The sequence below is a fragment of the Athene cunicularia genome (assembly GCF_003259725.1).
Source record: "Athene cunicularia isolate RWA chromosome 5 unlocalized genomic scaffold, athCun1 chr5_part2, whole genome shotgun sequence".
Lineage (NCBI taxonomy): Eukaryota > Metazoa > Chordata > Aves > Strigiformes > Strigidae > Athene > Athene cunicularia.
Window position 1 is genome coordinate 1,443,143 of NW_020799102.1, and position 25,424 is coordinate 1,468,566.

At 45.0% G+C, this 25,424-nt stretch overlaps 1 protein-coding gene across 7 annotated transcripts in view; it reads right to left on the minus strand.

The window, feature by feature from the left end:
- Nucleotides 1-1,506: 1,506 nt before the first annotated feature.
- The window catches only part of PTDSS2 (phosphatidylserine synthase 2), a 41,227-nt gene continuing 17,309 nt past the window's right edge, over nucleotides 1,507-25,424 (minus strand). For all 7 annotated transcript variants that reach the window (XM_026850602.1, XM_026850605.1, XM_026850599.1 and 4 more), the window contains exons 4-12: nucleotides 22,116-22,183; nucleotides 19,072-19,206; nucleotides 17,269-17,319; nucleotides 14,611-14,724; nucleotides 13,012-13,130; nucleotides 12,217-12,331; nucleotides 9,960-10,105; nucleotides 4,797-4,982; nucleotides 1,507-3,975 (exon numbers count right to left, since the gene is read on the minus strand). In XM_026850602.1, the coding sequence (XP_026706403.1) occupies nucleotides 3,831-3,975; nucleotides 4,797-4,982; nucleotides 9,960-10,105; nucleotides 12,217-12,331; nucleotides 13,012-13,130; nucleotides 14,611-14,724; nucleotides 17,269-17,319; nucleotides 19,072-19,206; nucleotides 22,116-22,183 (1,079 nt within the window). In that variant the 3' untranslated portion in view covers nucleotides 1,507-3,830. The remainder of the gene's footprint in view (nucleotides 3,976-4,796; nucleotides 4,983-9,959; nucleotides 10,106-12,216; nucleotides 12,332-13,011; nucleotides 13,131-14,610; nucleotides 14,725-17,268; nucleotides 17,320-19,071; nucleotides 19,207-22,115; nucleotides 22,184-25,424) is intronic.

The following is a 25,424-nucleotide window of genomic DNA, read 5'->3' on the forward strand; positions in this document are numbered from 1 at the left end:
CCGCCCCCCCGTCAACCTCCCCAGCCGAGGTGCGGGGACATGGGGGGTCCCGGCCGTACCGGGGGGGCTCCCGCCGCAAGGTCTGGGCGCTACCTGTTAGTCAGGAACCCCCCAGCCCTGCCTGTTGGTCAGGAACCCCCCCGAAAGCTCCGCGGCAAAAGCGAGCATCGGCCAGACTTCCCCTACACGGGCTGTCCTGCCACTCTTCCCCTTCTTCTCTCCTGCCCCCCCTTCCCCTCCCCATTTTCAGCCACCTGACCACAGTTGTAGGGGATCAAGGAGCCGTTTCTAACAGCAAAAGATTCACTCCGCCTGGCTGGGAGAAAACAAAATAATCGCAATTTTGTGGGGGAAGAAGCCCATGCACCCCCAGCCAGGAGGGCTCAGCCGGCCGCAGGGCAGCACGACAGCATGGAGGGCTCTCCGTTCCCAGGAAAACCCACCGCATCCACCGCGGGAGGGCCAGCCTGGGAGCTGGGGCCATGATTTTCCTGTCAGGAAATTAATTTTCAGAGAGAAACCAGACCCAAGTTTTGACTGTAACCCACAAACGCTGCCTGGGTGGGAGAGGAGCCTCCTCCTGCAGCCTGGAGTCCCCTCCAGTGACCCACAGACGAGGGGGTCAGGCAGGGTCGAGGTGGCCCACCCACCCTCGTGGGGTTTTTGGTTGGTTTTTCACCACCACGGGGATGTAGCAGAGGTACCTCAGCTGGAGTCTGCTTCTGAGGGCATGTTTCGCCACTGTGCAGCTATTTATTCCTGGTCAAAATACTCCTGGGAAAGTTTTTTACACTGTAAAAAACTGACGATTCCAAAAGCCTCATACCACCTGCAAGAAAAAAAGTCACCCCTAGCATCAGCCGAGCACACTTGCACCCACAACGCCCCCCCCGCGTCCTCCCTTTCAACGCCAGCAACTCACCTTTGGCCAGTCTCACTCCCAGTGCCTGGGCACACCCGCACGGAGGCATCTCAGAGCCCTTTTCTGACAAAGGAAGCGAGAAAATGCCCAGCAGGGGTACAGATGTGTAGAGAGGTGGGAGAGCGTCGCCTCCTTCATCCCCACAGGGGTGGCCTCATTTTACACCACCCCAAAGTGCAGCTTACCAGCTGTCCTTTCATCTTCTCAGGAGGCTGCTTCAGAGAACTTCCCCAAGAGATGACCACAAAAGGATTCCCAGCGCCAGGCAAGATCCCAACAATCAGAGCACAGCTACAACAGCGGGCACTGCTCGGAGGGACACGCTGGACCACGACCTGACCCCACAGGTCGTGCACAGCCTGAGTCCACTCGCAGCAGGCAAAGAGCGCTTCCGAATTACACCAGCGAAGCAAGGGCCTCTAACACCCCTTTTCTCTGAGAATCTGGACAAGTTCGTTAGGTCAGGGCCCAGCATCTGTTAGGGAGAGCACCGAGGCAGCCAACAGCCCTTCTGCCAGAGGGAATTCAGAGCAACTTGCACTTGCAAGGCAACGGAGAGAGAAACCAGGAGCAGGCACACATTGTACCAAAGAACACACCAGCAAACATCGCTTTATTACACCGGTTCGGTTATCCAGACTAACCATAAAAGCTGTTGAGATGAGTGTAGACAAACAAGTCAGTGGTTTATGTATTAGGTCAAAGCTCCAGAGCCGTTACCAGGGGACAGATGCAGAACACCTCGAGCACCCGCTATTCCTCACCAGTTGTTTCAAATGTACCTCGGGGGAGGGTCTTTGGTGGGGAAGGGAGGAGGAAGGTCCCTCCTGGGGGTGCCTGCTACCACCCGAACTGTGAGACGGGCCTGGGAGGTCGTGGGCAAAGCGATCGAGGGGGGCCAGTGTTCATCAGCACAAGGAGAATGGAGACAGCCTGACCTGAGCCTCGCTCAGCTGGGACCACACGAGCACAACACACTGGTACGAGCTACCAAACAGTCAGGGAACAGTTGGTAAGGCTGGGCTAGAGCTGGAACTAGAACGACTCTGGCTGGGAAGGCATAGAAATAAATACTTAACTCTGCACTTTCTGCCCGTTTTCAAACTGTCAGCACCTAGTTACACAGCCAGATATTCTTCACTACCTCACAGCAGCACCACAGGATCATTTCCGAGCAGCCCCTGAGTGACTCAAGAGAAGCCCGATGCCACCTCTCGTACCGGTCACCCTCCACCGCTTCTGCCAGCAGCTGGGGCAGCCCCCGGCCCACCGCCTCTCCTTCATTTGTTGAGCTCTCCAGATGCAACCAAACCGCTTCATTAACTGAAGGCAGTGCCCAGTTGCTCGGGGTGGAAAGTACCTGGGTCACTGTAAACACGGGAGAAATGCAGGTTTGGGCTGGTGTTCCCACACAAGACAAAACCAGATCAAAAATGCGGATGTTTGCTAGTTAGCAGCTCTGCAAGTCTCCTGCCACTTAAAAAATTTGGAGTTGCGCTCTTGAAATTTTACCGGGGGTGTTTATGTCACTTTCTTCTGGATAAACACCTCCCTGAAAAATATCCCTTAACAGCCAGATTAGATCACAGTATTTAAAAAGTGACATGGTTACAGTTACATCAGTGCCTCAGACGCCAACTCAAAGCCTTAGAGCAGAGGTTACAAAACTGATGCTTAGTGTAGCACTTAACATTTTGAAATAATGACCCCCAAAGAAAAAGAAAAAGCAGCCCAGGTTTCCAGTTTCTCTTCCTAGATGCTGAGTCACCAGCAGTACCGCTGCCTGGCCTGGCCTGCAGACCCCCGCAGCTGCTCGGGAGGCCGCCGCTGCCTCGCTGTGCTCTCCCCGGGGCTGGCACATCCCGGCAGCTCTGGGGTGAGGGGCTGCGGAGAAGCCTCTTCCAGCTGGACACGGGAGATCGCTCAGCCTGGAGGTACCTCGGCAGGAACGGGGCAGCTCTGGGGGTGGCAGAACCTGACCTGCCCCTGCAGCAGACACAGAGAACGAAACCCTCTTGGTAAGCAAACTAAAAGAGCCGACAATAAGGCAAATAACTTAAGACTGACGGAGTAACTCCCAGCTTTCTGCTTGCAATATATTTTACTCCATGAAGCAAAGGAAAGGCAGGTTGACCTTCCTTATTTACCCTTCCCTTACATTTAAGAGATGACTAAGACTAAAAGAAATTTTTTTTTAAAAAAAGAGAACTAAGGAGAAGTTGTCTGTCTCCCTAGAGCTGTGATACAACATAAAACTATTGTAGGCTATTCCAGGATGTGGAAAGTCAGTTTAGAGAAAGGCAATAACCCCCGTACTACAGGGGCTGTAACAGTAGTGTACTGTATTACATTCTGTGCAAGTTACGCAACTTGTTCACAAGTTTCAGTTTATCTGTTTTTCTCACTGCAGTTCTGTCAGTTGGTGGCTGAACACTTTACACAATCTTACTCCACAGCTCAAGGTAGTTTCAGCAGAAAAAAAAAAATAAAATCCTTTCCTGTGTCTGGTATCTGTACACTCCAAAACAAGTGTTCCTAATGCCCAAACGTCAAAATCAGAATCTCACAGTTTACTGGGAATAGATCAGCTAGATTCCCTTTGCGCTTTGTTTGAAAGCCCCTTGTCTCCAAACCCTGGTTTCAAGGAAGACATACAACACGCCTGAATGAAGATCCCATCGCGTCGCAACCGTTTTGGTTCTGACTTCCCTCTACACAGACTTTCTCCGACTCTGACTAGGTGTACACGAGGAGAAAGGGTGTGTGTGTCAAAGTGACATCTTCCCCTCGAGAGGATTTTCACACTTTGGAAAGCTAACAATAAAAATTACAAGTTAGGTAGGATAAGGTTGAAACTGTCCAGGCCAACTTGAGCACTACGAGTTCCTTTTAGCCCTTTATCTGTTGCTCAAAGTTTCCTCTCCCTTAGTTTGTTCCCATTTTGTTCATCCAGTATCGATGAGAGTCCATCACCATTGCTCAAGCATTTGTCCTTTTCATATTTGTGCTCTTGCTGCTGTCGCCTTATCTCCTTATACCGCAAAGTGATGTCACTAGAAAGAAAACCAAACAGACATGAACCAGTGATGTGAAGCAACAGTTCCAATATACAATAAAGACAAGGAGGCAAGTCTGTTCTGGATGCAAGTGCCCTTGGGATAACTTAACCCACTTGAGTCTTTCGGCTGCACATTTCTAGAATTGCTGATGGCACCGACTCACTTGAAATTTGTGTTTCTTGCCAGCAGTCTGGCTGCTACCAGCTCTTCCACAAGCTTAACAGGACAGCATGCCCAGCAAGAGCAGCCACTGCTGCTGCACAGGGCCTCCTCTACAGATCAGTGTCATCCTTTCAGCCTTGTGCAGCTGCTTTTCATTTACTTTTACAGAGCAGCATCCAAACCAAGAGCATTTAACTTGGCTGACTTGTTGCTGACGCTGTGGCAGCTCAGACAACACTAGCACAGCAGACTGTTCCTGCAATGAAGCTGCAAAGCGTCTCAGTCTTGTCTAACTCAGAGCACAGGAAAAACAAAACGCTGATCTCGTCTGCCATCATCACTCACCCAGGTAGAGTCAGGCACTCCACTGTTCACCTGCTCCTGCAGCGACACTAACGTGACAGTCCCACAAAGACCACAGCTGACCCAGACAGAAAACTGCCAGGATCATGCACAGAAAACTCCCGGTTTATTTAATAATTCCTACAGCAAACCACAGCAGCTGCAGCCATCCCAGGGCTGTGCTCTATCTTCAGGAGGCACTGAAGGCTGATGACAGCACACGTCAAAGATGCGCTGTTGATCAGATGTCCAGAGCCACTGCCCCCCAGATCCGGGCTAGGCCTGACCACAGCGCCTCAAACTCTGCTTACCGAATGAAGAAACGCCAGGCTGTCCAAGTGAGCACAAGTATAATCCCCAAGATCCAGCACTGGGTGATGTAGAAAGGAAGAGAAAGCGTGAGCGTATAGGGATCGTACTTCACGACGATCAGAAACTCCGTGGCAGTAATAGCAGCAACCAGCCATGCCTGCTGACCCAACTTCTTATAGAACTTCCTGCAAAACAAACGCACAGGTAAAACAAAGCTATTGCTATAAAATTAAGCATTCAGAGAAATATTCATAAAAATACAGGTGGGGTAATTATTTCATTCAGCTTTGTACAATTCTAAAAGCCTAGTCTGGATTACACATGTACTAAGGCTACGCAGGCTGACAACTTTCATGTTGGTGTTACTGAGGTTTCCTCTCAGAGGCTCTAAAAACATGGGAAGTTAAACTTCATCACCATGTGATGCAAGGAAGTATCCCCGTTTTTAGGGTATTGGTAAATCTACATAAACCAACTATCTGACCAGCTTGAGATCAACTGAGGTTCAGGGTACGGGATGAAACAGGAGCTCTACTCCCAGATTTACTCTGCAAACGTCAGGTCATGCTGTTGTGACCATATTTACCTCCCGTATAATTGCATTCTGCAACTCACTCTCTTCCCAAAAAGGTATTCAATGAGCTGTCACTAATGATCTCTGAACGGATTTTGAAAGAACGTTCAATAACAAACAGGCAAGATACTGGAAGACACAAGGACAGCATTTCACTTCTAGGACAACACAACCTTGGGCAAATACATGATTAATATTTAATCCTCAGGGTTTGTTTTTAAGCAGTACCAGACAAGTCAATGAGAAGCACAGTGCTGTGTACAAGTCTAGTGAAGGGCTCATCAATCAGTAATGTTAGAAATTAAACTGCAGTAGAATCAAGCAATCTATCCAGAGGCTCTACTTGCAGGAGGAGAGATTGAAAACATACCATCTTTTGGGTCACCTAGTCCTGCATGGGAAATCTAACACCCCAAAATACCTACACCTGCTGTCAGGAAACCTCATCGCTCACAGGAACAGCTTTCGGCTCGAAACCTGCTCAGTTGCTTGTGCTACACCAGCCAGAGCCTCCGCTCCTCAACCTGCTCCGTCCACGGCATTTCTAACTGGACCTTTTTACAGCTTACTGACCTGACTCACCAGACTGTAACCCAGTGGGGTTCTGTTTGGGCAACAGAACAAGCCCTTTTTTATGCACTGGACTGCACCGAACTGCCCACTGCAGCACCATGGTTGCGTGCACACCTGCTATCCAACAGCAGAGACAAGGACATCACTTCCCGCTTGGTACACTAAATTTTTGTTCTTTCACCACCCATCTTCTGAATCTAAAATGGGATTTTATTCCCATTAGAGGAAAGAATCAAGAGAAAGCTACTAGAAGTTGCACATTTTTTACTTTTTTTTTTCTTTTTCTCCAAAGGCATGATTTAATTAAATGTTTCCTGAAATCCAACTGCTTTGAATCAAGACTGAACCTGAGAAAAGCAATACCCTCAACCACCACAATCACCAGCTGTTTCACCAGCAAACACACACAACTAACTTTTCCCAACAGCCTCTGGATGGTGTCTTTTATTTTAAAACCACACAAAGCACTTTGGTGCACTTTCCCATTAGCCCTTAAGTGATTATGACTCTAAGAGGCCCGAGATGAACCACGCAAACAGAAGCACCACCAACTGAACGTACAAGGTGGCAGTTCTTGCCCTCTATTATTCCTTATTCTGCCCTTGTTCTACATGTCTGCTTCAATCCGAGGGAGCATCTGTTCTGCAGAGGGCATTTCCCTCTCCCCTCAACCACAGTTTATCCCCAAAACCATTTTCCTGCCAGATCCCTCCTCCTTAGTCCAGCTCTGTTATTACATTCCTACCACAGCGTAAGATGGAAGTGAAACACCCCCAGGGAGAACTGGGTGTAAAGCAGCAGCACTACTGGGGCAGGATGGAGGAGATGGGGAGCAAAATGGTGTGAGAAACCCCAGCAGGGGTGGGAGGGAGGGCTGAGCACCTCACATGGCCTCTGCAGCAGTGAGAGACGCTGGTGTGGCCTCTGGCTGCTGCGGTGGGCGGCTCCAGTCGGGCTGAAGCACCAGTCTAGTGATGCTGTGATACTCAAGCTCTCTGGGATGTACTTCCTTGCTGGTTTCACCATGCAGTGGACAAAAAAGTAGCTAACTAACAAACCCCTGATTAGGATTTCCTTGGAGTGGCTGCTCTGCCAGGCAGAGAAACGAGCCCACCTGCCGCCTCCAGCTGGACCCTGCCTGGTTCCAGAAGCACCTCCTGCCGTGCTGGGGCAGAGCGAGCTGCAGCTGCACGTTGGCTCTGTTTCTCTTCCCCTCTTCTCATCAGATGCAGGCGGCTGCACTGGGGAGAGCAGCCTTCCTTCAGCCGGCCTTTTCCCACTGCCCAGCCACACCTGCTCCTCTGCATCCCCCTGGATTCTCACTATCTGGGAAGGATCTGAGCACGGAGAGCAAGCAGAGCTTCTCTTCCCTCTCCTGAATCCAGGGCAGTCATTGCAAGTCAAGCACACAAAACACAGTTTCTTAAACATGAGGCCAGAGAGTCACGTTTGACACAATACGTAAGTTCAAGCTGCACAAAATCATTCAAATATATGGGGAAAAAAAATATGATGCAGTAAATCAAGTGTAGGTTCTTGCTGACGCAGATGGGATGAGTGGATTCCATTTTAAACAGCATCCCGCCTTGGCCAACTCGGATGAAAGGACTTCAGAAACTGCTCCGTGTGGCTCATCTCCTATGGCAGATTAAAAGGGCAGAAACCAGCCTTAACACAGAGACACAGAAAAAAACGAAACAGCAAATGTCTCGCTGTGGACTCAAGCTGTTCAGATGACTAGGTCAGATTTCTGCTTTGCTGATCTGCCTCCTCATTTGCCATCGTCTTTTTTCACTAATGACAGCACGCTGACAAAAGAATTGAAGGCAACCCCAACAGAAGAGCTGTGCAGAACCTAAAGCTGCGGAGGGAAGTTGGTTTCCTGCCCTTTTACTCAGGAAAGATTTTAAAGAAAAATACTTTTTTTATTTGATGAATGGGATTAAAATTCATGGCCTCAGTGCAGACTCCTTGGAAGAGACTTAAGACTAAAAGATGTGACAATGTGAAATGCTACAGACTCTGACATCACAACACTTCTGGTTACGCGTATTTCCCGAACTCAGGAGGCAGCATGTTGATCCCAGGAGGAGCATGGTGGGCAAGAGCTGGAGAACAGCTTCAAGAACCACCCCTCCTCTTGGACTATTTCAACTCTAGGTACTTTATTGTCACCATGCTCAGAGCAAGTTCCTGAAAGCTATGCCCTAGAACTGTCTGCAGATACTAATAATCCTGAATGAGAAAAAGAAAGTCTTCATATTTGAACTTCACTGCTTTCTAGACTATGTTCTGCAAGGTTAGCTGAAAAGATCTAATCAGCTTATCTCAGACAATCCCATCACTGCCAGCCAAGGCAACGAGCCATGTTTCTGACAGGGAAGGTCAATGGAATATTCCAACCTTTGTCCACTAAGAAGTTGAGTGAGTTCTCAAAAGGAAAAGGTCAGGAAGGTTTCTCAAGTGCTGTCAGCCGGGAGCCTCTGGTACAGCCTGCTCTTGCCCAGGAGCTTCTCCCTACAACACAACAGGTTCCTTGGTTCCTTGGCAAGTGAAAACACACCCAGTTCAGTTGGTAAAATGGGGGTAGATTATCTCTGCTTGGATGACCTGAAACGCACAAAGGATTTGAAGTCCGTCTGCAAAAGCCTTCGCAGAGAAGACACTGGGTAGGACCAGATGCTAGGCTCTGCCCCTCGGCATGAACAGTCTGATGAAGTCAGCTCTGAGGTGCATCAAGCAGAGCCGAGAGCCTCAGAAGCAAGAGGGGTAGTCCCCTCACCCACCAGGAGAGCCAGAAGAGCCGGTGTGGTGGCAGTGATGAAGACATGCAGGTCGGGATGAGTCTCTGCTGGCTGGATGAACTGCTCCAGCTCACGGAAGGAATGGCAAACTGAGTCAGCAATGAGGCACTGGTGACTGATGATTCTCCCGATTTCAATGTTATGCCATGTGGTTGAACAGGGCGCAGAGGAGTTTTTCCAACCCAAACACAAGGACCAGAAGATTGTGAATGGCGCTAAGGAGAGGAGCTGACCAGCGAGAGGCAGAGACCTCTTCTTACCTTGGAGTTGGAGGCACGTCCCAACCAGTAGGTCCGACACCAAAGGCAGGGGCAGCCTGCCACTGCTGAATGTCCTGAAATCCGACTAAGCAATGTGGGCTGGCCCTTCTTCCCAGCTCTAGGAGTCAAAGCCTTGCAAGGGAAACTGATCTTCAGAGAATGGTGGAACCCTAAATTCTGAACACAGACACTTTTGCGTTGGTCAGCGACAGACAATGAACATCCTCGAAGCCAGACGTTGTCTTAGACTTAAGATGTGGGCTCAGGCAATTTGTGACATTACTACTAAAACTTAAAAGAAAACGTGATTTTGAGAACAAAGCTTTCTCAGGTCTTACATGGTCTGCAGAAACAAAAGCAGCAAGGACAAATATGATGCATAAGTAGGAACAGTCTGAAAGTACATGCACTGTTGTGTATGGGTGCACCTCGCCTTCAATACACTTTGCTATGAAGGGTGCTCTGATCTGCAAGAGGAGGCCACGAGAGCTGCAGAGGACCAGGGACCAGCTGGAAGACAGCTCAAGAAAAGAAGCGCCTTTAAGAAACACATTTTTTTTCAGTTTGGGCCCTGTTGTCCTTAGAAGGTGCATCCAAGGACTCTTGTTCCTGGCTATCAATCTGAAAGCGGAGTTCAGTACTCCTCTGCCCACGAGCCAGTGGCACTCCATCTAATTTACACGTTCCATTCTCAAAAGAGTGATCATTTATTAAAAACTGAGGTTAAAAACAGTGCACACAGAATGCCCTTATCAGCAGCTGTTCTCTAACCAGATGTAGTCAGAATTTCACCTCCAAAACAAAAGAACACAAAGCAGATGCTTTGGGATTAGGTCTTTTGTCCCCAACAAGCTGAGCTATTGCCCTGAGATGGATGCCAACAAGCTGGAGCAAATTCAAAATAAAGCAAGTGAAGCTTGACATGGTATATACACAAGAGGACTGGCTTACGGGTCGTCCATGAAGTCGTAGATCTCCCTCATAGCCACACCTCCCACATTGACAAAAAAGACAAGTCGTAACAGGACCAAGTAGTGTTCTGGTGGCATCCAAAGGACAAACTTCAAGTAAAATGTGTTCAGCTCTGCCAATAAAAACTGAGAAAAAGGACATTTTAATTACGTGCAGAAGACTTCACTGAATGAAGCCTGGAATCTCTCTCTCTCCCTGCATGACTCCCCCCATCATGTCTCTAACGCCACAAAGCCCTACTCCGTATTACTGAGCACACTGTCACCAGTTGCAATAGTGACCAAGAACAGTTTTTAAAAGTTTTCTGTGTGTTGGAAGAGGTATTAAAAAAACCCATGACAGAAAGCTGGACAAGCACTTCCTCTAATTTGGAACAAGTTTATCAGGAGTTTGAAGCACGTGCAGAACTACCAATAACAAATCCAAAAAGCAACAACTTGTCCTTTCATTGTCATTTAAAATCTGACTGAGGGAACCCCAGAATAACAAGAGACATGAGCAGCACATCCTGGGTTGATCTTTTTTGTTTCATTTATTTTACAGTTGTGCAAACGTCACTGCCAAAGCCAGCTCAGGAGAACTGGTTATACATTTATAGCAAGACGTTCCCAAGTGAGCTGCCCTGGCAGCATGATTAAGTGAGCGAGCAGACACAAGTTTCTCACTTCAAAATAAGTGATAACAAATGGCATTAAGCACTGTTTAATCCAAAGGAGTGAACCAATACCTGAAGCTGCTTAGAAACTATCAGCTGAAGCTGGGCTTTGCTGAAAGAAATGTTATCGTTCCAAAGACTAGTATAAATTCAGTGGCATCTCTCAGTTGCAAAATCTGCTCCAGCACCCAAAACCCGAATTCTTCAAGGTGTAAAGTTGTGAGTACACACAGAGGAACCTGCGTTTTGTTGATGGAAGCACAGTTACTTTACTTCTCCCATAAGCTCTGGGAACCTCAGCACCTCTGCTGTGCTGTGTGAACTTGGCAAATGTTTTCTGTAGTGGAAATAAGGGGACATGAACTTGTATTTAACAGCCTGTGTCTGCCAGCTGCCTGGCCCTCGCTGCCGGCGCTGCTGTGTGCTGCTGCCCGCTTACAGGCAGCTCCTTGCTCCCGATCACACCCAGGTCTGCAGCTGGGCATCGGCATGAAGTGATATTTTATCAAGGGTGGGGTGGGGTGGCTTGCCAAGCCGACTGCTGTGTCCCACCCAGCAGGGAACTGCACAGGGCAGACCCCGCAATAAACCACCAGATTTCCTATTCCACATATTTCAAGATACCTAAAGCTTTGCTGAACTAGCAACTTAAAAACCACGGAGTTATATCCTGTACCACAGCGGTCATACAGAAACTGGATAGTGCCCGTTGTCTCTGGAATCACTAGAAGTGACACGAGGTTTTTTTAGTTAAACTTCACAGTTGCCATATTGAAGCCTGAGTTGCTCAGAACACAGAGCCAAGTGACAGCCTAACACAAAGGCCAAATCCCCCAGCTGACAAGAGGCAGGAGTGGGGAAAAAGCACTTAAACTGTCAAATTTACCCTCCACATCAGTGTCACATGTGCAATACTTGTGCTGTGAATGCAAGATGCCCACAACAGTTCAGCCACCCAGCTGGCTGGACCAAGGCCGGATCAGGGAGGCACACTGTCCGTTTGTTGTCACTGGCGGAGAGGCCAACTTTCTCTTTTGTCTAAGTAGGGGAGCCTCGTCACCTGAACTGGTCAACCTGGATACTGTTAACACCATCACGTATGCTATCTAGGGTAACTGAATTATTTAAGTTTGCATAAAAATATAATCCGAAGCAAACCAGTGTGCTTCAGGAGACACGCTGCTCAGAGCTTGCACACAGACAGCTCTGGGTGCAGCCTTCTCCAGCCATAATGTGGCACGTAGTTGCTCAGGACAGGAACAAGCCACTTTCAGCCAAAGCCAATGGTTTTGGTAGCAGCAGTTGCTGAATTATGCGTACTCCTAGTTTATATTGCCTGCATTGCTAATCAACATTGTTCAGCAAGCGAGAACAAATACTTATGCAACGAATCTGTAACCCGTCCCAGAGAGATGGAAACAGACCCCTCTGCTGCAGGGTTTGGAAGTCATCTCTTCCATCCCCGACTAAAGAAATATCACCAGCTCAAAGTTCCAGCCTAAGTTACTATCCGTAAGTTGCTTGAGTGTTACAAAACATTAAATCAAATGATAAAGAAAAAAACCAGTGAAGTTTCCTTACTACAAAGATTATGCCACAAACTGCTAGCCATCTGCGTAAGCTGGATGCTGGCTTCCACTCAAACTTCACCCAGCTATATGGGGTGAACTGGAAGACAATTCTCTTCATTTTTCCCCTGGAAAAAAAAAAAAATAGCAGAACACAATGTTAGGAAACAGCACATAAGAGACATCTACTAACATTTCCATTTGAGATACCAATTTACATATGCAAAATGCCTCCATTTACTCCATAAAAATTACTTCATGAGATTAACATTCTGTGTTAGAGAAGCCTGTTATTTGGACCATCATTTTATAGTTTAATATACTACACCACTGCAGCAAGCAGCCCCTCAGCTCTGCTTTGCTAAGCAAATGCACATGACAGGAAAGGACAGTGCATTCCTGGTACAAGACTACAAGGGGGTTATTAAATTTTAAGTGTCCCAGTTACTATGGAGTTGTGCTTACTAGGGAACGCATTATTTGCACAAGGACCAAACAGATCCTCACCGTGAACGGAAGAGTATGATCCTGACCTGGATTCCTGCACCTCCTTTAGCAATTTCATTAAATAAACTCATGACAGACAGGTATATGTTCAACAATTTCATTCGCAAGTTAAATAAAACTCTCCTAAACAAGGTTCCCCACAGTAATAAGTTACCAGATACTTGAGTCATCTAAACACAAACAAATTCTTTAATTCACACGAACCCAAACAGAACAACCCTGCAAGAACCATGATCTTCCACATGGGCCCAAACCTTGCACTGTGCTACTGCCTGTGGAGTTACTTTCTACACCAACTTACTTGTACGTAGGAATGTTCCAAAGTCCTTGCCATTTGTATGTTTTCAAAGAAAGCCAAGACAGCGTCTTCATCCCACAGTAAATTCCCAATCCATTACATAAGATCACATCCATTATCCACTGAAAGGAGAAAAACACAGCACTGCTGGAGAACCACCACTACAGCTTGTAAAAGGGAGGATACTACAGGCACACACACACACACGCAGACACACTCTTGGTCACAAGGACTGAACATCCCCAGAGAAGAGGTTGCCTGAAGTGTCAGGAGGAAATCCCAGCCCAAGCCTACTCAGATAAAGCAAAAGCATTCTGCAGATGATGGCTACGAATTCTCTTCTGCTGTTTTCATTCTGCTACGCAACAGACCTCTTCCTACTTACTACCAGCTCAACTCCACTCTGTTCAGTGACAACTTTAGAAACACACACACACACAAATCTGAACATGTTCCTACAGACTGGATTTTACTATGCCCAATAACTGAGCCTACTCTTTAAGCTTCAGACTGCCTCCTAAAGAAATGACTGATCTCCAGGCTCAGAATGTGAAATTAAGTGATTTCTCCCCCTGCTCTGTCTTATTGCCAAGCGTTAATTCTGGAGATGGAGCTCTTGAGCTGAAAAAAAAGTTGGTTGTCCTCTGCATTCAAAGCAGCAGAGTGTTAATTTCATAACAAGTTTTTCTGAAGGCAGAATAGCTTTTGCTTGATCTCTTTATACATAATGCATGTACTTTTATAAATACAGCTGTGTAGCAAATCATTCCAAGCTTGGGAAAGAATAAATACTGTAAGAATAAAACCAAGCCGAAATAACCTAAGAACCATAGCTGTATGCCCTGAACATAGATAATTTTGATCACTCTGGTAACCAATTTACATTTCATAGGAAAACTTTTTTTAAAAAGTGTGTAATTTTAAGATACAGAGCTTGTTTTTTCCACAGAGAAATGATCACAGTAGTCCTTCTGGCTTGAAAAGATATACACAAGCAGTATTAAAATACAAGAATGACAAGAATGGTTACACAGACTATCATGTGCAAAGACCGTACAGCTTTTCAGTAAGGCCAAACATTCAGATTTTAAAACCTTTTTATAAACCATACCAGAAATTCTAAACACAGTAATATTTACTTTTTCAGAAAATAGTGAAAATAGGTTTGCACAGAAGGAAGAGCTGGACACAAACTGAACTGAGTCTGTTTTTTTGGTGTTTGGTTGGGGTTTTTTAAACAGGCAAGAAAAATCACCATCTGAAACTTCATATACAAAGTTTTTTCCTTTCTCTTAATTTCAGATTTTATGGTTTGTAGCATAAAGAAATATTTGAAAATGTTCATGGAAAGCTTCAGATTCTTTCTCTGGTGTGAAATGAACCAAATATTTAACTTCTGAAAGCCTACAAAATTTTACAAACAGTGACAAATATATTGTAAACTCAACAGGGAGAAGCACCAATGCTCCCGAGCTGCAGCAGTCACACACATCTTGGGCAACATGCACAGGATATACTGTAGTGCTCACCACTTCCTACCCCTTCCTTTAAAAATCTGTACTTCCATTTAGACAAACTCATCATGATCTGTGCAGTACATACGTGATCCCACCAGCATTCACTGAAGTTTGGCAGCTGGTGTTCCAGACTGTACTCCAGAAACTCAAACATTACACTGATAATCATACACATCCACCAGTCTCGAATCATCAATGTCTGTATAAAGGGAGAAAAAAAGTCTTTTCAAGATCCACAGCGGTTGCACAACATACTAAAAACCATTACAAAAATGAATAATTGCACACCAGACTGAACAGAACCAGACAGCACCTACACTAATGCCCTTCAGAAATCTAAATAAAGGAGAACTCCATAAATACTGCAGAGACACTGCTCAGATTTACAGTTTTGCAACTGTGTATGGAAAAATTATTACTTTTGTTCTTAATTTCAAAACTGATCACTTAGAGAATATGAGACTAACCTTTCCGGACTGTAAACACAGAGGACACATATGGTGTGTGCTTTGTTTACCAGTTATTTCTACAAGTGGAATATCTTGTCTCCAGTACCCAGAGAAGGATCAGGAAACTCATGACAATCCTATTTTTATCATGTGATAGTCTAGTAAAGCCAAATGCTCACAGGCCTCAGCCTACCAAGTATGCAGCACCACAGACAAGACAGACACTGAAGAGCCAGATGATGACATTAATACTATTACACAAAAGAATAAAGGCAGGCAAGGTGGGATTCAGAAGAGAGTTAAACAAATGGAATTACTGGGTGCTCAACCACCACAGGTAGCATTGTTATAATGCTGCTCAAAAAAGACTTTTCAGAGCCTGCTTAATGCAAACTTTAAAAAAGTCTCCTGCACTAAACCTCACCACTGACTGTGCTGGGACATCTGGGTCTACTTTCTACCAGGAAGCAGCTTGCCAGGGTGAGCTATGAGGAGCAGCAGCATCTTCCACATTCTGTGTAAGGATTCAGCTGAGCTGCTGTCCTAGAACACATGTATCATCACAGCTTACTGTCAAAACAAGGGAAGAGATTTGTGGCAACACTTCATTTCATATTTTTAAGTGGATAAGAGCAGAGAGAGTCTGTGTATCTGGTCTGCTGTATCCTCAGCAGGGTGCACAGATGGAAGGTGGCAACCCCAAACATGCTTGTCCTGATGCTGCAGAAGCAAACATAGCTTGGCAGCATGGTGCTGAGCGCCTCAGCCAGAAGATGGAAAAATATAAGGTATGAATTACCACACGTTATTCTGACAATGTGTGTCTCTAAAGCAAAGGGGGAGGCCCACAGTAACTTCTGATGAGTGAGGCACATTCATTCTCAGTACTGCCATCCTCGTGCTTTGAGATGTAGCTTAAGAGTCTGTTACTCAAACCAGACCAAAATAAAAAGAAAAAAACCCCAAACCTGCTCATCTGTTTATGAAGACAACACACTCAACTTCCAAGCTTTTTATAGAAAAATATGTTATCTGACAATTAAGAAACATAGCAGGCAGTTTCCTTGAAGATTAGCAGCACAAACACCCTGGAGTACGCTGGGCTCCCTAAATCCAACCGCAGGGTGTCAAGGTGACGTATCATCACAAGCACTTCTGCAGGAACAGTCTCTGATAAAAACGAGGCTTCTCTCAGACCAAGACAGATAACAGCATTCTTCCCTATTCTAGCTCCTCAGGAATGGGTTACTACCCCCTCACATCTTGTTACCAGGCTCTCACTATTTAGGCATCTTTCCTCAAGATGACATTATTTGTATAAACAAAACCAGAATGTAACTGAAAATCTATTTTGATATTTATATTTCTAATATATTTCTCTTGGATGAAGAAGATCCAAGTTTCTCCAAATTTACAATTCTGCACACTAATAGAGCAAGCCACCGACAAGTGGATCTGACGCCAAAGTCTCCCCATGCTGAGCACACTCATCTTTAGGTTATGGGGGAAAAAAAAAAAAACAGCCCAAACCAAACCACTCATAGCAATACATCTGTGCTTTTGAAAGGGAAAAGCAAAACACCAGTTGCAGCTTATTTTTAAAACAGGCTGGGCTTTTTCAGGTTATTATTTATGGTAGTCTTGGAGGTAAAAAAAAAACCCCAAGATCTGCAGGGCAAAATAAAGTTAGCTTGTAAGTTTGCTCAGGTTACAAAAAGCTAATATTTAAACCAAAGTAACCAGCAAAACAGGGGTTAGAAGCATTCTGCCAGAGACAAGCACAACTGGAATTCCTTCCATAGTTGGTTGGTACCAACTAAAACCAAGAATTAAACCACTAGCCATTTAATGACTTAAAATCCTGATTTGGATGCTGCTGGGAAAAGCCTGCCTTTGGACAGGCATGGGGGACCATCACGCAGCTCTGCCTGGTAACAGCAGACTTGTCCTGCCTCCTCTGAGTGCAGCCTCCCTGTACGCTTACATGCAAAGGTCAGTCAAGCATTTATCCTGCTACAGGAGCAAAGGATTTTAATTTTATTGATCTGACCTCAGAATGAATTACGGTGGAGGTGGGAGTTTGTCAATGTAATGTTACTTTGGAAAGAAATGAGGTGACCTACATGGTGAGGGATAAAAATACTCCAAGCCTTTCACGTATTACAAACAGTCTAGTTCACAGATGACTGACTAATATAATTGATAATAGAGACTGGCATCACTGAAACAGAAGCAGTCAGGCTTTAAAAGTAGAATAGTCTGTAACAGAAATGTAACAGAAGAGCCATTCTTACTTTCAGGTACCAGCCAAAAAAATGAGCAGGAACAAATCCATCCAGCTTGTCCTATAAAGCAAGAAGAGAGAGTAGGTCACTTTGCACTGCAAACAATAACCCATTCTTAAGGCTTACTTTTTTTCCAAGAAAAATGTTCCTGTGCAAACCGCATGGAGTTCAACAAGGCCAAGTGCAAGGTCCTGCCCATGGGTTGGGACAATCCCCGACACAAATCCAGAGTGGGCGAGGAGTGGCTGGAGAGCAGCCCTGAGGAGAAGGACTTGGGGTGTTGGTGGGTGGAAAGCTGCCTGTGAGCCAGCAATGTGTGCTGGCAGCCCAGAAAGCCACCCCTGTGCTGGGCTGCACCCAGAGCAGTGTGGGCAGCAGGGCGAGGGGGGGGATTCTCCCCCTCTGCTCCGCTCTTGGGAGACCCCCCTGCAGTGCTGGGTCCAGCTCTGGGGGCACCAACAGCAGAAGGACACGGACCTGCTCGAGCGGGGCCAGAGGAGGCTACAAAGATTCTCGGGGAGGCTGAAGCCCCTTCCCTGTGAGGACAGGCTGAGAGGTGGGGGTTCAGCTGGAGAAGAAAAGGCCCCAGGGAGACCTTAGAACAGCCTCCCAGGGCTGAAAGGGGCTACAGGAAAGGGGGGAGGGACTCGTCATCAGGGGGTGCAGGGATAGGATGAGGGGTAACGGTTTTAAATTGACAGAGGGGAGATTTAGATGAGATCTAAGGAAGAAATTCTTCCCTGTGAGGAGGGTGAGGCCCTGGCACAGGCTGCCCAGAGAAGCTGTGGCTGCCCCCTCCCTGGAAGGGTTCAAGGCCAGGTTAGACGGGGCTTTGGATGGGCTTTAGGGTCCCTTCCCACCCAAACCATTCTGTGATTTGATGAAAAATGCAGCAATAAGCTTCAGTTGTTTCAAATATTATATGCATTTTCTGAGTTTCTTTGTTCTCAGGTACAGTGAACAATCTATTTTCAAAGAAAAGTCAACAATTTCAAGGGGCAGAAACTGGAATTAGGATCATACTGATAAAGTGGAAACTGCCTCTGTAATGCTGAATGTCACGTTCCTTGCCTTCCAAGGGGACAGAAGCAGAACACGTTCTAGCCACAGCAATAACATGCATTTCTTTATCAGGTTCCTGTCATGGATCTAGCAGGGGTTCTTACCAGTCCTGCCACTGTAAGCCCCTGGCACAGCCTGCCTGCCTCCTAGTTTGAGTGCAGGTCTAGAAAAGGACAACTGCTCTGTTATTCCAGTTCCTGAGGCACTGAAGACTTACACAGTAGACCCAGAGGATTCAGTGCCCCTCACTACACAAGCACTACCAGCTCCATGCAATCAGGGAGTTGTAAATAATCAGAATTCCTTTGCCCTTGAATCTCAAGTCTTTGGTTTGCCAGTGAGAAATAACAACCTGATGGTTTCTGGTATTCGGAAAAGTGCAACTTATGGGTTGCTTGGCAACATACAGCTTTTGAACTCCATGCCTCAGGGTGACACTAAGCAGAAGATTCTTTAAGCACACAAATAAACCCAAACTCCTAGGGGGAAAAGTTTACATCAATAATCAGAGAAAGGAGGGTTGTTAAACTCCCTCTCCTGGGCAATGTAATTAGGTACAAAGAGACACATCTCCATCTGATCCACAGGATAGGTCAAGGGAAGAGACCTAAGGAAGCTGAAAGAGTCAGCAATACCCTGTTCTCTCCTTCAACACTCAGAAAGACTCATGACTGCACTCTGAAGAGTTCAATTAAGCAACCTTTTACCAAAAAACAGACTCATTAGCAAGTAACTTTATTTCTTTCTTACCCAGATATTGTGAAATGGATCGGTTTCATTGCCGGGATCATAAATAAGGCAGTTGCCACCGTAGTCTCTTTCTGGCAAAGGAACCCCTAAATGTGGATCAATGTACTTCATGAACTGTCTGCCATCTTGTACAGTCTGCAAAAGGAACACAAACCCCATGTTTCCCTCTTAGTGTCATTAATGCACACAAAAGTACAAAGATAATTGAGATCAACGTTGTATCTTCAAATTGGTCACAGAACAGCTCTTGAAATATATCCAGACCTCAGAGCATCACACAGCAGATATACCTGAATTTCTGGGCCTCTAATGCTAAATGTTAAGGAAAAGTGACTACTGAAGGAAATTAAGATTTCTTACAGATGAAAAATCAGAGATCCTTAAGTGTTTCCCAAGCGACTCCTCTATGCCCCCACCCTCCCAAAGCTCACAATCCAGCCTTCCCGCTGACCCTCTGGCCCTTCCTCTCCCCTCCTCGAGCTTGGCAAGGGTGAAGAAGCAGCCGCCAGCAACTCAAGAAAGGCTCGTTTAACAGCTCCTGTGTTAGTGGCCTTCTGGCTTCCTAGAAGAGAAGAGGCCCAGCAGCCCTTTAAACACGAGGCTCGATGGAAATACCGCACATGCAGGCATCAGCAGGTTGAGCACACCAGGTCGGTGCACCGTGAGCAGGATTAGTCACGTGTGTGTGCTCAGCCCACCTCAGCTGCAGAAAGTTGAGAACCGTGCCGTGTTTCATGGCAGAAAAAATATAGTGCAGCTCGTTGAATAAACGATATTTCAAATAAAGTCCCACCAGCAGCACAGGTGGGAAGCAGACAGCAAGGAAGAAGTTATCAAAACATTAGTTATCAACAGTGATAAAAACTTGAATTAATTTACTAGAAACTCAGACAGACATTTGCTGAATAAGTGTTTCCCCATGGAATTGCTCACTGTTGTGGTCAATGTCTTACAACAGAAGCAATGTAATATCTGCAACAGACTTGCAGACAGTAAAAGCAGGGCAAGGCCAAAATTAGTTAATAGCAATAATAATTGAATTATAGAATAATACCACTAAAGTCACTTTAAGACAAGTTGCAACTATGAGTAAGCTTGTATTTGCTTTTAAGGAAGTTAAGTCACTTATAGACTCAGCATATTTTTAACCTTATTTAAACCTGTGCAAAGTAATAATGTATTTTTAGTAAAGAGCTGAGCAACAGCTAGTGAGTGTCCTTAACAACTAAATGGCTGGTAACACAACATACTGCCAGAGGAAAGCAAAGCAATTCCATGCTTTTCTATCAGAATTCAGAACTACAAGAGTACTATCAAATAAAAATGAAACATATTATTGTCTGACTGCAGCTCGTCGGGAGTATCATTTACAAAGATGCCTCGAGAAAACCAGGGTGACATAAAATAGTAAGAACATGAAAATAAATTGGAACTGAGTAAGTATTCCTCAGTGGTGAGGAATAACGACAAAAAAGGCAAGACAGACCTGTTCATGCCTGTGAAAGGGTCAGAACTCCACTCCCTCCAAGCAGGACAGGCAGCCTGAAAGAAACCCTAATGAGACATTAGGGCCCTGTGTAAGGGTTTACACTGAACCCCCAAGTTAGGTCAACAGGACAAACTCACATTGTTGTTTACTGATCTACTGCAGACACATTCCAGCTAAAACAATGAGCCGGGCAAGAAAAGGAAAGAAAAAAAAAAAAAAAAAAAAAAAAAAAAATAAGAGAGCTTGACGCTGACTTTTGGGGAGGCTCCAGGAAAGCCAAGCAGAACAAGAATTGCTAAAGCCAAAGGAAATCTCTGATTAGCTAGAAACAGTTTGATCAGTATTAAAAACTTGTTTGCAAAGCAAATGCCCTACTACAATGAAAGACAGATCCTGACACCTCTGAATTCTAGCCCCACTTCAAGCTCACTTGACCTCTAGAGACAAAACATTTAAAAAAAAAAAAAAAAGTTCCTCATCCTTCTCTCATCTAAAGTGATTTTTTAAAGCTACCTGATGAGTATCTGATGGTACTTGCACAACCCTTTTAAAATACAGAGCACCAAAGGTTACCAAGATGTCAGCAAGAAGGACCTGTCTGAAAATGAACAACTAGGGACTCTAATTGGAATCTAAATCTGAAATGTAGCCGGCTGTCTGACAGCACAGGACAGTTACCTCTCATGCTTCAGTATCTCTACATTTGCTCCTGGTTTCAAATCATGCTGATGCCTGAGGAGATGACTGCAGGTAGTGGATTGAGTAACTGAGGAAAGGATGAGTCGAGCTCCTTCTTGGCACTCAACCTTGATTTGCAGTGGTGTAAGTTCATATACAGGAACACAATGGCTCTGTTCATAGTGCCAGGTTTACTGCTCTTGCTGATCTCAAAATGTTTTACTTCTATGACTTCTCAGACATGCAGCAGCTGAATTGTAAGAGGCAGGGGAAAATTCTATTTACTAAAGGATAAAAATATGGTAAAAAAATAGAGTGCTTTATTTGGAAATACCGACAGCATGTCTTTCTAGAAAAAAACCAATCCTCAGCTTGCTGCCACTACACTAAGTTGTGTATGAAGTTTCAGTTTATTGCAAAAAATCATTCAAAGCACTTATCATCCAAGGTAAAAAGTATTTCAAAAGATTAAACAAGATGATTTCACCCCACAATCTGTAGGTTCTAAGAAACTAACAGCTGGTATGCAACTCCAGCAAGTGACATCAAGTCCTGCAGAGCAGAGACTAAACATCAGAAGCACCAACTCTTGATTGTTTGATCTAAACAAGAACTCTGACTTCCATTCAACTCATTTAAGAACTCTTCACTGTGGTGTCTAACCTAGGCCAAGACTAACTGGAGGTTAGATGACAAGATGAAGGATTCTTATAGTAATTTTTCCTCAACCTAGAAATTTCATTAAATAGCACAATGATTTGATTTCGCAAAAATGAAGACCATCTCCTGTAGACAGCAAGAATCCTAAAGAAACCGACAAAGGATTTTGTATCCACATTAAACTGGTATTTAGTAACTAGAGGTCTAAGTTACTTACCTGAAAGAGGATAAAGATGAGGAAGAGCTCATACACCACGCTGACACACAGCCAAAACCTCCAGTAAGCTACAGAAATGGACAAACGGGATGTTAGCAAGCGTCCCAGCAAAAGAGCAGCCCATTATTAATTTACTATTCATGTAGTAATATAACTACACAGTTCAAGAAGAGATACTCCACCAAGAAATTATAAAGCCCAGCATTCAGGTAAAGTGTTCACCATCCTTCCTGAAAAGCACAACCAGAGAGGCTCTTTAACTGCCAGACAGGCTGCCACATAAATCTGCCCAAATTGCTCAGGGACTGACCTGGGTTGGTGGGAACAGAACAGGACCCACAAGAGCTCTTCAACCCAGTGAACCCATTGAAGAATTCGAAGCAGTGACACATGCCACCTGCAACACTCTCCAGCAGTCCATGGAAGAGAACTATACCCTTCCCAAACTAATCCAGTTTTTCTCTTCACCATCTCATGTAACCTGACCTGCCCAGCATTGGTTTTCCTTGTGGGAAAGGCACTTTGCCAACTTCTGCCTATGTGCTGCTAAAACAGACAAGACCAGGACCAGCAGGAGGAACCACTGCTTTCACTTTTGTAAGCACACCTTCTTCCCTGAAGAGGAGGTTGTTTCCTCAAGGGGCAGATAGCATTTCAAAGTGCAAAAGATATTTGCACTTTCACTGGGAATTAAATTAAAAAAAAAATGTACAAAAGGTTTAGCAGGTACTAGATGCAAGACCTATGAGATCATTCAAAACTCTTCATAATAAGAGAAATATCATGCAAAACTCAGCTGCTGCAGAGTCTGCAGTTGCTCTTCATGCTCCCAAGGTGTATGATTACAGATCTTCTCACACTGAAGCAACACCCGAATCTCAAGGGTACACAAATTACAGGACTTGTACGCTTCCAGCTCCACCACTGCCACCTCGGTTGTTCCGAAGGGCTCAGTCCCCAGGTAATGGGCTCTCTGAGTGCCCTGGGTACAAGCTCTGTGCTTCACAGGATGCACTCACACCTTTAATTCTTCCTACTCCACCCAGACACTGGTTTGGCCTTCGTTCCGTAAAGGGATTTCTGGGCTCTGAAATCTCAGCCAGCATTTCTGTTAACTCCTCTACAAGAGGAAGCTGGTTAATGCAGAGCCAGTATGTGCAGAGTGCTCCAGCATTTCTTCCTAACCACATCCAAAAAACTGCACAAGGTAATTCAGCAAAACTTGACTCAAGTGGATATTTAAATCTCTCAGTATCGTCACACACCAATCACTCCGGAATGATGTTAATAGACTTTCCTTCAGGTGTTTCCTGTTTATCCTTATAAAACAGAGCTCTCCTGCCACAGTACCATCTAGGTGATACTTAGAATTGGACTAGGGCAAAGAGGAATCAAGGCAGTCACTCATATGGGTGAGTGGAGACAGCAGGTGATTCACCTGCATGAACGTGGTTTGACATGAACCTTCAGGCCTGACCTGGGCATTTCTCTCTCAAATCCAAGGCAACTTATGTATGTTCATGCTTAAAAGCAGGACCATGACATAAATAATGCCAGAAATAAAGAAACTCCAGGCTTGCAAACATACTTGCTTATCAGCTCAGAACCTGAAATCAAGTAGCCATGGTGCTGCAGAGCTTCCTGCAGGTTTGTTTGCCCCCTGAAACAGAAATAAATGCTGTCTTTGCCTAATTCAGCCTCAAGTAGAAAAAAAAAATTAAAAATATACTTTTTAAAAGAGGTCTCTAACAGCCTGCTTCTGATACCATCATTAAAACAGACTGAAATGTGAGAAGGTGTGACCTTTTGTCAGCAAAACTGCTAAATGAATTTTATTCAAATGTCCTACTTTACACTTCCAGAAAAAAAAAAAAAAAAAAGGGCAAGTGGGGCCTGGATAACAGGACCTTCAGAGCTCTGTAACAGCTTTCACTGGAAAAGATTTCACTTTTAAGATTTTTACTTAAAGTCTATGAACATAATTGTCATTCCTTAATTATGCAATACCATGAAGTGTCTTCTTAGGGGTCAGTCATTAAACTCAAGCAAACCTCTAAACATACGGTACGAGGTGGTTTTGTCCCCTGGTCTCCTTGAGAGAAGGAAAAGCAGAGTTCATCCTGCTTTCTCCTTGGTGAGGCAACAACCAGTGGCTCTCCTGCAGCCATCCTTACACAAAAGTTGTAGAAACCATAACTTGAGACTTGTCTCCTTCCTTCAGATTTGATTTAACTTTCAAATTCCCCAGCAAATGTCACTTGGAAGCAGCAACTGAGAGCGTGTGTGCACCCTCTTGTCGTTCTGAAATGCAGCTTAGGAAAAACAAGTAAGCAAAACACCCTCCCCTGGTCAGAGGATTATCTGGAAGAGAGGAACTTCTCCCTAAACTGGCAACACTGTGCTGCCAAAAAATACTTCAGCCTTTTGAATGCAAGTCTGCAGGACAGAAACACAGTGGTGACTTTTTTTAAAGGGATTAAAAAAATTGGTTTGCTTGATAATGTGTTTTCTATCCTTTCCTGTAATGACTGTATACCTTCAAGAGTAAATATTATGTTCAAGCCAGAAGAACTAACCTTTCATTAACACACTTCTCCCATGAGAACTGAGCATTGTCTCTGATTCAAACACCACCTTCTGACTAGAAGCCTTAAAAAAGCTGAGTTTCTTCTGACCTATAAAGCCTGGTGTGACAGATTTTACACTACTCAGACATAAACATGGCAGACTAGTTCTGAAACTGATGTGCGTACAGTTCAGAAAGCAGAAAAACCTAAATCTTTATCTGAGCTTTGCCTTTCCTATAGGCATAAGGGTCTGGCAACAGATAATTTGCAGCTGCTGAAGAGGCTCAGCAATACTTCATAATGAAAAAATAAGATCTGGTTATAATTTAGTATGCTTTCTCCCTGGCTGACAAATACCCAAGAGGTTTTGAAGACTACTTTATATCTGTACATGTACACCAGAGACAAGATGTTTTCAAAGCTGTACAAACATTGTGTTCTCTCTCTTCCTGGACCGGCCTCAGCATTAGCTATAAAGTTATTTTTGGCATACCTCTAATATTTATTTTCCTTAAATGCACTTGTCACCATGATCCTCCCTCAAATTAGGACTATCTTTCCAATTAAGTAGGCTCCAACTGATCATTTACATACCCGATAGCTTTGTGATGACTACGCTCAAACACTAAACTGTTCCCATTGTAGGGAGACCTGAGAACAGCAGATGAACACTTAAGCGAGCGCTGCCTGCTGCGTGCACCACCAGTCATTCACCCCTATTCGCCAACAGAGGTTGGAGTTT